The 16,309-nt window shown below is 41.5% G+C and overlaps 1 protein-coding gene across 3 annotated transcripts in view; it reads left to right on the top strand.

Moving 5' to 3' along the window:
- Positions 1 to 16,309, top strand: part of APH1B (aph-1 homolog B, gamma-secretase subunit) — a 51,355-nt gene that overhangs the window by 17,447 nt on the left and 17,599 nt on the right. Inside the window, exons 5-7 of one of the 3 annotated variants that reach the window (XM_072962284.1) lie at positions 3,633 to 3,760; positions 7,738 to 7,932; positions 10,323 to 11,240. In XM_072962284.1, the coding sequence (XP_072818385.1) occupies positions 3,633 to 3,760; positions 7,738 to 7,905 (296 nt within the window). In that variant the 3' untranslated portion in view covers positions 7,906 to 7,932; positions 10,323 to 11,240. Of the gene's footprint in view, positions 1 to 3,632; positions 3,761 to 7,737; positions 11,241 to 16,309 lie in introns of those variants that run through there. The other 2 variants (XM_072962285.1, XM_006209572.4) reach the window with 2 other exon arrangements.

The raw sequence follows: 16,309 nt of genomic DNA, 5'->3' as shown, positions 1-16,309 counted from the left end.
AGAAACTAGTGCCAGCTGAGTAAATCAGCAGTCAAGTAGGAAGATACAATGTTTTAATCAATGCCTGAGAGATCCCCTTTAGACACTGTGTTAATGAAACAGTAAACTGAAAAGATGGGCAGAGTGCCATGAGACTGTGCTTTGTACACAGTGACAGCCCCAGTGCCTGGACCACAGCGGGCACGTAGTAAATCCCCATGAGGATTAATGAAAGCGCAGAGGAAGAAAGTAAACAAATGGAAGAATAATATAGTGTCAGAGGGAAAAATAATCTCCAAGAGTGAAGAAGAGTGCATTTTAAAACACAGGAAACTGGGTGATTGGACAGGTGCAGTCACTGCCTGCTGCTTTGCCTCACTTTCCCATCTGTTAGTACCACTCACTGAAGGTCCTGGCTTATTCATCTTTGAATCTGGGCACATAGTAGTTATCGTTTATTGAAAAGCTAGGGTTTGCAAAGCACTGTTCTTGCCTGCACATTATTCAACCCTGGATGTGATTCACATTTCAGAAATAAACAGAAGCTCAGGGAGGTTAAATCGCTTGTCCAAAGCCGCACTGTGGAGCTGGGATTCCAGCTCAGAACTGTGTGACTCTAGTTCTTACACGCCTCATCTTCAGACCAGACTCTAGGTGCTCAGTCAGTGTGTATGCAGTGTTTAAAAAAAGAAGAGTAGGTATCAGAATGAATTCACCAAGGAGATGGCATTGAGCTTAAATGAAAGTAAGATTTGGATTTGGTGAAATGGGCAGCGTTGGTGATGAGAGATAGAGTATTCAGGCAAAAGGGACAATCAGTTTAAAAAAAGTAAAAACACAGAGGCATAGACAGAGTATAAGAGTTCTGGTTTTCTGCCACAGAGGATATATTTAAAGACTAATAAAGGATAGTAATTTGGGTCTAGCTTGCAGAGGGCCTTGGATGCTAACCTGAGATGCTTGGATTTTGCTTTGGAGACAGGATCAATTCATCAAAGATACTTTTTTTTAGCAAGAAAGAACCTTACAAACAGAAATATTGACCTAGAATTTGGAAGAAAGTTCAGGACTAATGACATCTTGAGCATACTTACCTGAAACTCAGAGAGTAATGCTCTTTTGGTTGAGAATGAACTGAAGAGTCCGTAAGTAAGAGCATTTTCCAAGTAGCTGAACTGTAGGACTTGATCATAGAACGATGATTGGCTGGTTTCAATATTCATGGTAACGCGTGCAAATACTGCTGTCAAACAAAAAATAATGCAGGAGGCTGAAAATAAGAGAAGAGTTTATTTGGGGTCTTAAGAATTACAATTCGGGAGACACAGATTCAGTAACCTCAAAAGAGTGTTCCAAGGAAGAGAAAGAGTCGGGGGCTTATAAAGACAAAAAGCCACGAGGTTGTTAAAAGTTGCCTGATGAGAATTATGATTGACACTGACACGTCAGAAAATATTTGTCACACATTGATTTAGGGTAGGGGACTGATGAGTGGATAGACAGTCATGAGTTATTTTAACGCAAGGGTTCGATAAATATCTTGAGTTTCTGGCAGGTATCCTGGATGACTAAATCAGGTCAAAGGTCATCCCGGCTGAGCTATGCCTAAGTAGCACTTCCTTCATGGCCACCTGGCTCCAGTTTTGAGAGCTCCCTTAGCAATACTGACTCGATTTCAATTTTCATTTCACGTAGCTGACAAATAGATGACATGTTTATGGTGTCATTGCTTTCTCTTGGCATTTGATTGGCATATGGGCTTTAGAAAAACCTTAGAATGTGAGTGTTTGTGTCTATGTAGTTTACAATTTCTACTCTGGTTTTTCCTGACATAAAACTAACTCCTGGGTGTTTTCAAGTCAGCTCATCTCTACACCATCACATAACCAGGCACCTATCTTTGGGGTAACTTTTCTTTCCAGGGTCATCACTGGGGTTAAAGTACATCATTTTAGTTTAGTCTACCATAGTCCTGAAGTTTTGTTTTTTTTTTAAAACATCCCTTTTTGTACTTTATTTATGCTATCACTAGATACAACAACTTGCTTTCCTCCAACCACAAGTTGTCTTTTTAATAGTTTGCTTTTGGCTTTGTATAACTGAAGTAATGGACATTTTCCCCACAATATGCTTTCCCCCCACTCAACATTATATTCTTGAGATCATTTATATTGTAGATCACATATTATTCCATTGTGTGAATACACTGCAATTTACCCATTCTGGTAATGATGGGCATTTTTTGTTATTTTGCACAGTGCTGATCCACATACATATATATATATATCTTCTCATGCAAATAGATGAGGGTTTCTCTAGAGCAGTGGTTCTCAAACTTGATCATGCATCAGAATCACTTGGAGGGCTGTTTGAAAACAGATTGCTGGGTTTATTTTGTCAGATTCAGAAGGTCGGGTGGGTGGGTCCCCATTTCTAAAAAGTAGCCAGTGATCTGTTAATTTGAAAACCAACTGCTTCAGAGTACAGTCAGCCTTCCATATCCGTGGGTTTAGCATCCACAGATTCAACCAACCATGGATCAAAAATATTAAGGAGAAAATAATTCCAGAAAGTTCCAAAAAACAAAACTTGTATTTGCCTGGCTCCAGCAACTTATTTACATAGAATTTACATTGCATTTATAACTATTTACACATTTACATTATATGAGGTATTATAAGTAACCTTGAGGTGATTTAAAGTATTCAGTGGAGGCTGTGCTAGGTTTTATGCAAGTATTATGCCATTTTATGTAACAGACTTGAGCATCTGCAGATTTTGGCATCTGTGGAGGCTCCTGGAACTAGTCCTCCAAGGATACCAAGGAGCAGCTGTATGGATCTAGCTGCAGGATTGCTGGAGTGAAATAGAGAATGCAAATGTTCGCCTTCAATAGGTAATCCTAGATTGCTTGCCTGCCCGCAGTGTGAAAGACAACTGTCAGGCTTACATTTTTGCCAGGCTAGTGGGTGTTAATGGTATCTTATTATGTGGCCTGAAAAGGAAATCTGTATGCCTTTTTTTTTTTTAAATATGAGAACTTTCAGAATATGTAAAACTTGCCCATTTTAAGTAAAGAATGTTATCCAGGACACAGGATACACATACACAGAGTATTCCATAGAGAAACCTGTGTGTGCTGATTCAGTTCAGTTTCAGTCCCTTAAGAAGAATCTTAGATAATTATGGAAATTTCTTACATTTTTATTCTTCCACTGGCCTTAAAAAGAAGTCCAAGGAGAAATTCCACTGTAGTGAGAAGACTTGTTTAAATCGAACATGCTGCTTTTAATTGAGAAATGTTTCTCCTAATTAGTGCAGAAGGCTAACTGGGAAAAGCTGATTAGATACCACAGTAGTTTTATTGCATTCCTCAGAGAAACTCCTTGGATGCCAGATTCAAGCTGACTTTTTGGTTCCACAGTTCACATTCTAGATGAGCAGTTACTGCAGAGTTGACCCCATCATTTAGAAATGTTGCTTTCAAATTACCATTCAAGCAAATATGCGTCAGGGTCCTGCATGTCAGGCGGTGGCTGAGCTCTCACCGAGGTGTGGGGCACCCAAGAGCCTGCATCCCAGGACTCGGGGTTCACTGGGGTTTGGCGTCTGTTGTCTGTGTCCCTGGGTGCTGATGGCTGCCTGTCTTTCAGCTTTCATGACGCTGGTGATCATACTGCTGCACGTGTTCTGGGGCATTGTGTTTTTTGATGGCTGTGAGAAGAAAAAGTGGTACTCCCTTCTCGTGGTTTTTCTGACCCACCTGCTTGTGTCAGCCCTGGTGAGTATTGCCGCTGTGCTCAAACTGTGTTTTGGAGCTCAAGTCTGCATATCTAAAGTGGTAGATTCCACTCAAATGAGATATGTGTTCCTGGGAAAATGAGGAAATTCAAAACAGTCATTGAAGAGAATGAATAAGTGATCAATAGATAAATCATCTAGGTCTTACCATAGAAAGATACCTATTAATTTGCTGGTTGATCTAATACAAGTTTTTTGTTTTTTTTTTGGTTTATGTCTTCTAATGGGTATGGTCAAACCTGAGGTAGTCTTCCATTATATTTTGCTTATGTTGTGTAATATGTCTTAGGTAATTTCCGTGTCATTATAAATCCTTATAATATTTAAATTTTAATGACTTTATATCATTACATAAAAATTATATTACAGTTTGCTTAACATATGCTTGGTCCCTTGTTTTTCTACTTTTCGCATTTCATGTATTTTCTAAGCACTATTTAATGTTTTGGTCTGACTTGAATTGTAACTAGTCTTGTATTTACATCAGAACTATCCCTGCCACTGCCTGGTGCAGACCTCTGTCATTTCTCACCTGAAGTATGAAAGGCTCCTTCTGAGGTGTCCTGCCTCGTATTTCCCTCCTCTCCATCCATTTAGAGTTTATATCAGGTTTTCTTATACTGGGTTCTTGCCCTCTGATCCATCTAAAATACAGTCTTGTTGCCTTCACTACCTAAAATCTTTCGGTGGTACAGGATACCAAAGTTACCCTTAGTGTGAGGTCAACTATATAAAGCCAAATCTTCATGGAAGAAAGACTGGAGAGAGAATGCATTAAAATATTAACAGCATTTATCTCTGGGTAGATTCTTTGATTCTTCATAGATTTTGGCATGTTCCAAATTTTCGACTACGTGCACTTTTATAATCAGAAAGGAAGTTACAAGAAAAAGCACATGTCTTTCTTAGGGATCCAATTGACTACTCACTCATTCGGCAAGTATTGAGTGCCTTCTAAGTTCCAGGCAGTGTTCCAGGTGAGCAAGACAATTTGGTGAACAAAACAAAGATCCCTGCTTTTACAATCTAGTGGAGAGAGAAAGGCGATAAGCAATAGACATAATAAATAAAAAACTGTGCAGTATGTTAGAAATTGATAGGTGCTGTGGGAAAACAGGAAAAGCAGAGCAGGTTGAGGGGGATCCAGAGTGTGGGGGCTGGGGATGTTGACTTTTTGAACTAGGTAGTCAAAGTAGGCTTTATTGTGAGGGTGACATTTGAGCAATGAAGTGAAGTAAAGTTGGTCATATGGCTGTCTGGGGAAAGAGCATCGAGGACTAATCAGCCAGTGGCAAAGTCCTAAGACTAGAAAACATGCTTGGCATGTTTACGGAAGCGAGGGTGGCCAGAACAGAGTGCGCAGGGGAAGCTAGTAGGAGATGCTGTCACAGATTTGAAGTTGGGGAGGGCAGTAGAGATTGGGGGTGAGAACCACGTCTAGATAATGCAGGACTTGGGCTTTTAACTCTTCAAGAAATGGGAGTTATTGTAAGGTGTCAGCCCTGGTGAGTAGAGGGAAGTGATTTGAATCCTGTTTTAAAGGGATCGCTTTGCTGTGTTCAGAGTAGACTGTAAAGGGGGAAGAGATGACAGTCATCAAGAGAAGGATGGTGACAACTCAGGTGAGATAGCAGTGGACATAATGAGAAATGATCAGATTCAGGACATATTTTTGAAAGAGCCAATGGTATTTCCTGATGGACTGGATAAGGCATGAGAGAGAAAGAAGAGGAGCCAAGGATGTCTCCAAATTTCTTGGCCTGGACAGCTAGACAGATGGACTTGTCATCAGCTGGGATGGGCAGGCCTGTGAGGGAGATCAGGAGTTCTCTCTGGGCACAGTACCTTGCAGGGCCTACTGGGCATCCAAGTGGGGATGTCAGTTAGGCAGCTGGATGAGAAAGTCTGGAGTTAGGGAGAGAAATCCAGGCTAGAAAAGATGATTACAAAGAGTAAGTATAAGCAGACAAGAGAAGAGGCCCGAGGACTAAGCCCTGGGACATTCCAACCTTGAGGCTGGGGCAAGAAGAGGAGACTGTGAAGGAGCAGCTGAGTGAAGCGGGGTGGAAACCAGGAGCCAGGTGTCCTGAAGCCCAGTGCTCCGGGGGGAAAGAGTGGTCCGCTGTAGCAGATGCCGGTGGAAAAAACTTCCAGACTTTTTAGACTTTAGCCTATTACTGATCTTACCGGTGAGATCACAAAGGAGCTCCCTTTCTCCACATCTGATGGACATTTTTCTTTTTTCATCTCCGCAGCCTGTAGAAAGAGTTGGCCACCCCTCTTTGAAACATTTCCTCTTCTGACTTGTGCATCAAGCCGTCCTGGTTCCCTCTTCCCTCACTGTTTCCTCTTCTCAGACCTCTTTGCTGACTCTTTTTCAATTAGAGTCAAACCAGTGGGGTGGTCTTGACAGTTTTAATTTGCTCCTTGATGCTAAACAGGATAGTTTATAAATGTCCTCAGGGCTTGGGCTCGACCTCTGTTTTCCCTTCTCTTTCCAGTAGCGCCCTGGGTAATCACATTCATAGCCATTTCTTTAATGCCGTTTGTGGACTGTGCTTCCATGCTTGTATCTTACTGCTTACCTGACATCTGCCTTTTGAAATCTCACAGGCGTGTTATTCTTAGCATTTCCTCTTTAGACGCAAATCTCGCCCATCACTCCAAGCTTACTCTTTCCCCATGTCTTTCCTATCTCATGAGATAGCATCACCATTTACCTAAGGCCAGAAACATGGAAGTCATTCGTGACCTTCCCTTTCTCCACATTCCATCCATCAGCAAGTCCTCTCAGTTCACATCATCCACTCTCTCCACCTCTCCCACCACCACCCTGGTCTAAGTCCCCATCCTGTACCCTCCTGTTCCAGTGCAAAATCTTCCTAACTAGCCTCTCTGCTTTCACCAGATCCTCCTTTAATCCATTCTCTGCAGTTTTAAAAATCTAAAATCATTCAGCTCCCTGACCTAAAACACCCTTCTGTGACCCTCCATTGCACTGAGGATAAAACCCACTCTCCCTGCCAACGTGCTACTAGTCCCAACGTGCTGGCCCCTGCCTTCCTCTCTTACCTCATCTCTGGTGCTTCCTCTCCATCTAGACACATTGTTAATATGGCCGCTCAGGCTCTCAGCTGCACTGAACTCCTTGCCCACCATTGGTTCCCTCCCTCAGTCTACACAGGCTGGCTCACTCCTCCTGCATGTCTCAGTTTCAGTGAACCTTCCTTGACCACCCTAAGTGGATCATGTTGTTCTTACCTATGCTGGCACCATCTCAGTTACAGTTATTCTGTCCTAGCATTCATCACAATTTGTAACTATTTATTTGTTTCTTCATTCATTACTGTCTCCCTTACTAGCGTGTAAGCTCCTTTAGCACGTTGATCAGCTCCGCGGATCAGGTGCCCCTGGGGAAACCCAACTGTCACCCAGATTTGGGTGACGTGACGATCAGCGCGTTAGGATAGGCACTGTGGTCTGCACTGGTACCTCTTGGCATCTCGCCAGTGTTTTTTAAATGAACTTTTGGAACCCACAGCAATTGTGTAGCTGAAAAAGGGATGCCCTTTCCTCAAGTTCCCTTGAATACTAAGGATTTATACTGAAGTATCTTGTCTCACTTGTTTTACAAATTCTAAGAGCCAGGTAACAGAGAAATATTATAAACTGGGCCCAGGTTATGTAGCATGTGTCTTCTGTTGGGTATTTCATCAGGTCTGGCTTTTGACTACCTTCTAGAGTTGCCATTTGAACATAGTAAAGCAGAGATCTCCGGGCTAGTGTCTGTTGACGAGGTTAGTCGTCTCTCTGTGGGTCCTGGCGCTCTTCAACACATGTTTTGTGAAGCACACCTCGGCTATTGAAAGTGTTTCCTGTTTTCCCTGATCTTTAGTTATTCCACATGCTTAATAAGCTTGCTGTTACTACCCGAGCTGACTTACTTTCCCTCTGCAGACCTTCATAAGTCCACATCATGGCTTAAACCTGGTGTCAGCGTACATCATCATGGTGCTCACGGGCACCTGGGCGTTCTTTGTTTCTGGAGGCAGCTGCCGAAGCCTGAAGCTCTGCCTGCTCTGCCAGGACAAGGACTTCCTCCTTTTCAACCAGCGCTCCAGATAACCTCCGAGGACCAGCCCTTCGCAAACAGTAAGCTGCGTCTTTAGAGGAAGCACAACTGTGCCTTTTTCTAAAAATCCCTTTTCCTGGTGAAATTTAGAAAAGACAAAACTATCTAGATATGATGTGGCTTTCATGCAGTGGCTTTCTGAAAGGGATGCACGAGTGGTGTGCAGCTGGCTTAATTTAAGAATCACCTGGGGAGACGGAAGGTAAACTGATTTCTGGGCTCCACCCTCCAGATTTAATTGTCTGGACATATGGTAATTTTTTTAAAGCTTCTTAGATGACTCCGATGTGCAGCCAAGTTGAGAACCATCGATGTCCAAATAGGAACTTCCTGAGAATACCATAAGTAAGAAAGAATGGTATGTTTAGCCGTCTCCTCACTCAGTTGAGCAAGTAAATATCTGAATGTCAAATCCTAGTTAGCGTTTGTCTTTTTCAGTTCTGAAGTCTCCAGATGCTAAAGGGCTGTCATCTCTGTGAGCTGTTCTCACGTACTCCGCCAGTGCCGTGTTGTATGAGAGCACGGCGGGCTGTGCTTCTAACTACAGTAATTAGTTGCACTGACTTACTGTGGTATTTCAGCCAAAGTCAGCTACTGCTTATTAAGCGATATTTTTCTGTAGTTTTTCCATTCTTGATTTTGCTTTTTTTGGAGGCATTACATTGTTTTTGAGCATAGATTTGAGCATAAACAATTATTTCCTGACTTCCTGGGAAGATATTATAAAACCAAGAATTTGTGTGCATCTTCTGTTAGTCTTCCCTGGGTTTAAGGCTTCTCATGGGCTCTGCCCCAAGGCGGTGTTTACCAGCTGAGTTCCAGCTGCCGGACCAGTTGGGCTGAAGCCCGTTGTTCTATCGCTGAGCCGTTCTGCAGGTTGCTGAGTGATGCGTCCTGGGACCGGTTTCACTGGAGCCGGTACAAGTTTACTAAAAGCAGGAGGAAAACGAGCCAGGGTGGGGTTGACACTTCCAGTTAGCTCCTGGAATACTAACTAGCACTTCCCCCCAAAATGGTATAATGGAAAATTGGAAATGTGTCTTAAATTGCCAAATTCATGCTTTTACATAATCCGTATAATCTTTAGACATAGTAAATGTCTCTGGATTTTGGACATAGCATTCCCTCTACAGGAGTATCTAAGGTGTTTGTTCAGCTTCCGATCAACCCTTTTGGTTCCTCTCGTAAAGAAGAATTGTGCCTTTGCTGACTAGAAATTGTTCTCAGTTGGTGGTTTAGTTGGTGGTTTTTAGGGAGCTGGTGGTGTGTGAAATGGAAATTGCCTACACATTAAAGTGAGAACCTCAGTGAATCCCATATGTACAGTAGAACAGCCAAAAGAAACAGAAGCAGCGGTGAGGGGGCTCACCAGTGGCAGGACAGATGGAAGCATTTGACAGGATTGCGGTGGGAAGAGTAATGGGCACGTTGCAAATGGAAACACGGCCAGTCTTTTGGGCTAGCCACATGTCATTCCAGGGACCAGAACCTTCCATGTGAACTAGACCTTTATGAATGAAATCCCCTCTCATGTTTAAATTATTAGAATTTTTCAATTTAGGGGTTTAAGAAGGGTTTCTAGCAAGGCTGTAACAGTCCCATAAGCAAGGCTGTGAACAGCTCCATAAACAATTATAGTTACTCCCCTAAAGTTTACTTTAGCACTAACAGTAATGCTTCCACTGGGGTCTGCATTTTCCACCTTTATACAAGATTTTCTTTAGACTAGATGAGTCATAGGTAGAGTCAAGGACATAGCAACTGAATAGTGAAATTGTGCAGAGTTGAAGGGGACAAGATACCCATTGAACTGGTCCTCGTTCCTTTTGGAGCATGGTGTTCTTTGATGCACAGGATAAGAAAAGTAGAGTTGGTTATTACTGTTGACTTACACATCTCTTAAATGGATAGTCTGATGAAATAGCTGCTGATCTGTACAGTGTAGAAAAATCTGAGAATATTAATACTACTCATACTTGAGGTCGGAGGATGTCCTTGGAGCATTAGTAGTTTAATATTAAGTAAAGAACCCGGGATATTGTGAAATCTCATTTATAAAAACATCTCGGGCAAGAAGAAAACTTTCTTGGATGGTGAGACTGTTATCTGAGTTCAGGAAATTATTTAATAATCCTTGATTACCCAGAAATAAAGGAGCTTTGCATCCTTACTTGTGGGCATTGCCGTAGTCCGCTTAAGCACTACTGTTGCCAGTAGCCTTGCCTTGCCTGGTGCCAAGGAAGCCCAGCAGGAGAATAGTCTTCCTCTGTCGCTGTGTATATATTGAGATGTGCTTCTTTTTTTTTTTTAATTTTTATTTTTTGCATTTGTTATCTATAATGAGCTTTCTGAGCCGTGATAGCATTTGGAGGGGAGGCGGTGGTGGTAATCTTGTGTGTTCTCCACAAAGGGCCTTCTCAGTTTGGAGGGAATGTGGCTGTATTCCGAACTAACCCTGGAACATGGAGATGGTTGCAGCACTTGACTGCCTTGCCATGTGAATAATAGAGACTGATTTTGCTCTCTAATAAACCTGTATTTATTTTTAACTCATTTGAGTTGGTAGTTGTAACTGGAGTTTCTGTTACCTGGATCCTGGCCTACCCGACTGGCAGCTTTGTAGCAACAGCCCCTGAGCATCTTAGTGAAAGCACGACTGAAAGGAATAGATGGTATCTGTAGACTGAACAGAGAGTGACTTTTCTTCCCAATGTTAATATTTTTCTTCTCCAGCACATTCAGTGTTTGCTGAGAGTGACAGCTAACACATCAAAAATGCTAGGTGACCTTGTCCGTAGAGTTGGTGCAGCATAAGCAGTTGCGACAGAAGTGCCCTCCTACCTGGTACTCTTGCCACTCGCCTCAAACGAGCCCCAAGCCAGGGACTGGTGGTCAGAGTGGGCCTGAGGGCTCCGGGGACACCAGGCCAGCAGCCCGCCTCGGGCATCGGCAGCCTGCTTCCTGGCAAGAGCTCCTTGTGAGTGCTAGCTTTTTGTTGGCTGCATCCTGGGCCCCAGCATTCCTAACTCCAGGTAGACAAAGTAGATGTCACAACAAAATGATTTTAAAGTTCTTTGCTTAGAGCACCTTGTTTATGATTGCAATGTTTACATTTCTCATTTAATGAAAGGCTTTACTTCATTCCATTAAATTTTAGTGTTTCGAGGGGTGGGCACTGTCTCTCTGCACCGTATGTATCATTTTATTTGAGTTACACTGTTATGTCTTATATGTTTGTAATATCAGACTTTGCATTCAATACTCAATGCAATAGACTCTTTCCAGACCTGTGTTTTTCAGCGAACAATAAAAAGATTGTTTGTCACTACTTGTTTCTCATGTTTCCTCTTGTTTGGAATAGCGTATCCTTCAGTATCCTGCTCTGGGTTTGTGTTAACTGTGTTAATTGGGTGAAATATCTTCAGGAACCAAGGACTCTTTGGTCCAGCTGGTAAGGTAATGGAAAAAGTGCACGCTCCTCAGGTAACAGCCCAGATTCGTGTACATTTTCTTTGGCGCCTCCACACTGACATTGTGGCTCCAGTTTAATTGTGAACTGTTTGGTATTTAGTTGGAGCAGAAATTTCTCGGTGACCAGCCTCAACACATGGAAACCTCCAATGGAAAGAACTGCAAATTTTACCTTCATCTCATTGAAAACGCCGAATAGAAGGAACCACTCAACTGGCGTATGGTCTCAGCCTCGGCAAAAGAACTGGGGGCTTGACACATTCTAAGGTGACGACAGTAGATTATGAGCCCTGAGCAGGTGCTGGCTTTAAGGTCCAATAATTTGTAGGTGGCACTTGTGGCTTGTGTGGGTCATGGTAAATTCTGCTTCTACCTAATAGTAAAACTGAACATACTTTCAGTGCTTGAGCAAAATCAGAGGTGGGGTCTACAGTGTTGAATCAGGGCTTATCATGCGCAGAACATTATGTTAGATATTGAATGAATGGAAAACAACCAGATGGTAGAGATCTTTGTTCCCAGGGAATATATAATCTAACTGCTGAGATTAAAACATATAAATATTACTTTAAGGCAACTACAAAATACACTACAAATTATGATATAATATAAATAGTGCGAATACATAAGGTGATACTTACAAAGTTTTAGGAGTGGATGAAGGGCACCTGGGTAACGGATGTACATCAAAAGGTGGGGACTGAGGACGGAGCTCTGGGGCACTCCAGTTGACAGGTTGGAAAGGGCAGGGAGAGTCGTCACTGAGAAAAGGAGGAAAACCAGGAGGATGAGAGCCAAGAGGAAGCATGTCAAATGCTGCTGAGCAGTGAGGAAGGTGGGGAGTAAGAATTGGTCGTTACATGTGGGGAGGTGGAATTTTCTGGTGACCTTGAGAAGAGCAGTTTCACTGTATGGGTGAACACCTAAATGGAGTAGCTTGTAGACATTGGGAGATAAGGAAGTAGGTGCAGCATATGGCGTATAGATAGCCATGTAATTTTTGTTGGGGAACGGGATGATAGCCTGAGGAGGATGTAGGGGTAAGAGAGGGCATTTCCTCCCCTCCCCTCCCCTCCCCTTTTGTATTGCTTTTTCCCCTATAATGTATAATATATTATAATATATCATATGATACTGTAATAGCATGTTTATATGAAGAGGGGATGATTCAGTGGAAAGGGAGAAGCTGATGCTGCAGGAGAGGGGATATTTGCCAAAGCAAAGGCCCTGAGAGGGAATAGAGTGGAAAGTTTTTAGTTTTAAATGCTTATAGATAAAGCTAAAATGTTTAAAAACAAGCACTTAAGCTTCTAAGAAACTACAAAAAGAGGAGCAAACTAAAGCTAAAATAAGCAGAAGAAAGGAAGTAATGAAGAAAACAGCAGAAATCAAATAGAAGGCAGAAATGGAGAAATCAATAAAACAAAAATCTGGTTCTTAGAGAAAATCAATGGAATTGATAAAGCTCTGGCCTGATTGATAAGGAAAAAAAAGGAAGAGGGCACAAATTATGAATATCAGGAATAAGAGGAGACATCACTACAGACTCTACATTAATAAATAAAAAGGGAATGTTATGGACAACTTAATGCCAGTAAATTACAAACTTGGACGAAATAGATTCCTTTAAAAAAAAAAAGGCCTCACTCAAGAAGAAATCGAAAATCTGAATATCCCTTTAGTTCTTCAGACTGTGTTTTTTCTTGCCTCTTAAACATGCCTTGCAATGATTTATTGAAAGCTGGGCATCATGTAGTGGGTAATGGGAAGTGAAGTAAATAGGCCTTTGGTGGAAGTTTTGTGTCAGTCTGGGCCGGAACTGGGCTATATTTAATGTTTGCTGCAGCTCTCAGTACCAGAGCTTTCAGAGTCCCTTAGTGTTCTTGTTTTTGTCTCTCCTCTTGACCTTGGGCTTCCCCACATGCTTCTCCTCAAAGTGAGTCTACGTCTTGCAGCTCTTTAAGCTGAAGTCCACTGTTCTTGCGTTGGAGCCCTGTAGGTGTGGCAGCAGTGGGGACGTGACCTGTAATCTTAGTAGTGAATCTCAGTTTTCCGTTGGACCTACATCCCTCACTAAGTCTCTCTTAGCTCTTTTCCTCCCCTTAGGGGAGACAGGAAGGCTAAAGGGGGCTGGAGTGGGAGAGATGCCCTTCTCCCAGGGGAAGTAAGGCTCTTAGTAGAGCCTTGCTGTCTTTTTCGCTGGAGACAAAAGGCCTTTATTATGGAGAACACTCTGTGCATATTTATCAATGATTAGCCTAACCCTTTCCCTGCCAGGGCCATGGAAGGCTCTCCACTCGAAGAATCTGGTGGGGTCCTGGAGGTAAAACCCCTAAAAGTGTGGGGCTCCTAAGACTATACGCTAGTCTTAGGAACTTCTCACTTTTATGCCATTCCATCCTCAGACTCTAGCAGTTTGTCAAAATCAGCATTTAAGTGTCCCTGCCAGCTTATGGCTCCAACAGCTTCTGCTCCAGGTAAGCACACCCAGCTGTGACTCTCTGGATTCACCTGTCTCTCCAGATTTCAGGATGACGGCTTGTCCTGAGACCTCAGTTCTCTGATGGGGTCAAGAAAAGCGATTTTCAGTTTGTTTAATGTTTTCTTATTGTAAGTGTGGGAGTGACAGCTTTCAAGCTCTTTACATGTCGGAGCTAACCAGAAGTCTCCTGTATCTATTTAAGGACATTGAATTTGTAGTTTACATAAAGAAATTCCTAGAAGGCTTCAATGAAGAATTCTACCAAACATTAAAAAGAGAGAGAGAGATGTCATAAGACTGTAGTAATCAAAACAGTATAGTGTTGGCATGAAAACAGACACACAAAATCATCAAACGTCTAGAAGAAAACGTAGGCAGGACTCTTTGACATCGGTGTTAGTAATATTGTTTTTGGTATGTCTCGGGAAACAAAAGCAAAAATAAATGGAGCTATGTCAAACTAAAAAGCTTTTGCACAGTGAAGGAAACTGTCAACAAAACAAAAAGGCCACCTGTTGAATGGGGGAAGATATTTGCAAGCAATATATCTGATAAGAGGTTAACACCCAAAATAAAGAAAGAACACATTAAACTCAACATCAAAGAAAAAAACATCCCAAATAAAAAATGGGCCGAGGATCTGAATAGACATTTTTCCAAGGAAGACAGGCAGAGGGCCAACAGGCACATGAAAAAGATGCTGAGTATCACTAATCATCAGGGAAGTGCAAATCAAAACCACGAGATACCACCTCACACCTGTCAGAATGGCTGCTGTCAAAAGGATCGCAAATAACAAGTGTTGGCAGGGTTGCGGAGAAAAGAAATCCTTATACACTGTTGGTGGGAATGTAAATTGGTGCAGCCACTACGGAAAATAGTACGGAGATACCTCAAAAAATTAAAAATAGAAACGTGAAATAAGTCCTGGGTATTATCCAAAGAGAACAAAAACACTGATTAGAAAAGATATGTGCACCCCTATGTTCATTGCAGCATTACTTACAATAACCAAGATGTGGAAGCAACCCAAGTGCCTATCAACAGATGACTGGATAAAGAAGGTATGCTGTATATATGCCATGGAGTATTACTCAGCCATAAAAAGGATGAAATCTTGCCATTTGTTACAACATGGATGGACCTAGAGGTTATTATACTATGTGAAATAAGTCAGCAGAGAAAGTCAAATACTGTGTGATTTCGCTTATATATGTGGAATCTGAAAAACATGAGCAAAGATAACGAAACAAAACAGAGTTAAAGATGCTGAGAACAAACAGGTGGTAACCAGAGGAGAGGAGGGTGCGGAAAAGAAAGAAATAGGTGAGGGGGATTAAGAAGTACAAACTTCCAGTTGCAAAATAAGTGTCATGGGTATGAAATGCACAGTTTGGGGAATATAGTCAATAATTATATAATATCTTTGGATGGTGACACACTATAACTAGCTTTATCATGGTGATCATTTTGAAATGTATAGGAATACTAAATCACTATGTGGTGTAGGTCAGTTACACTTCAAAAACAAACATACATACAAACTCAGAAAAAGATCAGATTTATGGTTACCATTGGTAGGGAGCGGGTGAAGGGGAAATTGGATGAAAGCCATCAAAAGTTACAACAAACTTCCAGTTATAAGATGAGTAAGTACTAAGGATGAATATAATTAACAAATGAATATAATTAACATGAATATAATTAACACTGCTCTGTGTTCTATATGAAAGTTGGTAAGAGAGTAAATCCTAAGTTCTCATCTCACACACACACAAACTTTTTTTCTATTTGATTATGTATCTATATGAGATGATGCTTGTTCACTAAACTTACTGTGATAATCATTTCATGATGCGTGTAAGTCAAATCATACTCTACACCTTTAATTTATATAATGCCATATGTCAGTTATATCTCAATGCCATGAAAAAAATTGTTGAGAATATGGTGGAAACAGCATTTTGTGAGAAAACAAATCAGTACAATTCTTTTGGGTGGTAATTTAACAAAATCTATTATATCTATTTTTATTTTCGAGATGGGCTTTTTTTTTTTTTCTTTTTTGTGAGATGGGCATTTTTCAAACCAGCAGTTCCTTTTCCAGGAAGTAATCCTATAGAAGTACATCCAGCTACCTGAGGATCTTATAACTGTCTTGTAACCGTAAGGAATTTGCAATAAATGTCTGTCAGAGCTTTACCTCAAATTACAGAGCACTTGACAGCCATTAAAAAGAATGAGGATATTTAGAATATACTGGAAAACAAAAGCGAGGTATAGACCATTCTTCCATTTAATGATTTTTCTTTTGCCAGATATTGTGCTAGGTACCAAGACTGCAATAGTGAAAGTAGGTGGGACCCATTTTATTTAAAGTTTTAAAATGAATGTTAAAATATGCACAAGCATATGTGAAGTCTGGAAAGATTAAATTAAATTAT

Source organism: Vicugna pacos, chromosome 6 (assembly GCF_048564905.1).
Source record: "Vicugna pacos chromosome 6, VicPac4, whole genome shotgun sequence".
Taxonomy (NCBI): Eukaryota; Metazoa; Chordata; class Mammalia; order Artiodactyla; family Camelidae; genus Vicugna; species Vicugna pacos.
The sequence above is the reverse complement of the archived record's forward strand: the minus strand, read 5'-3'. Positions and strand labels throughout refer to the sequence as shown.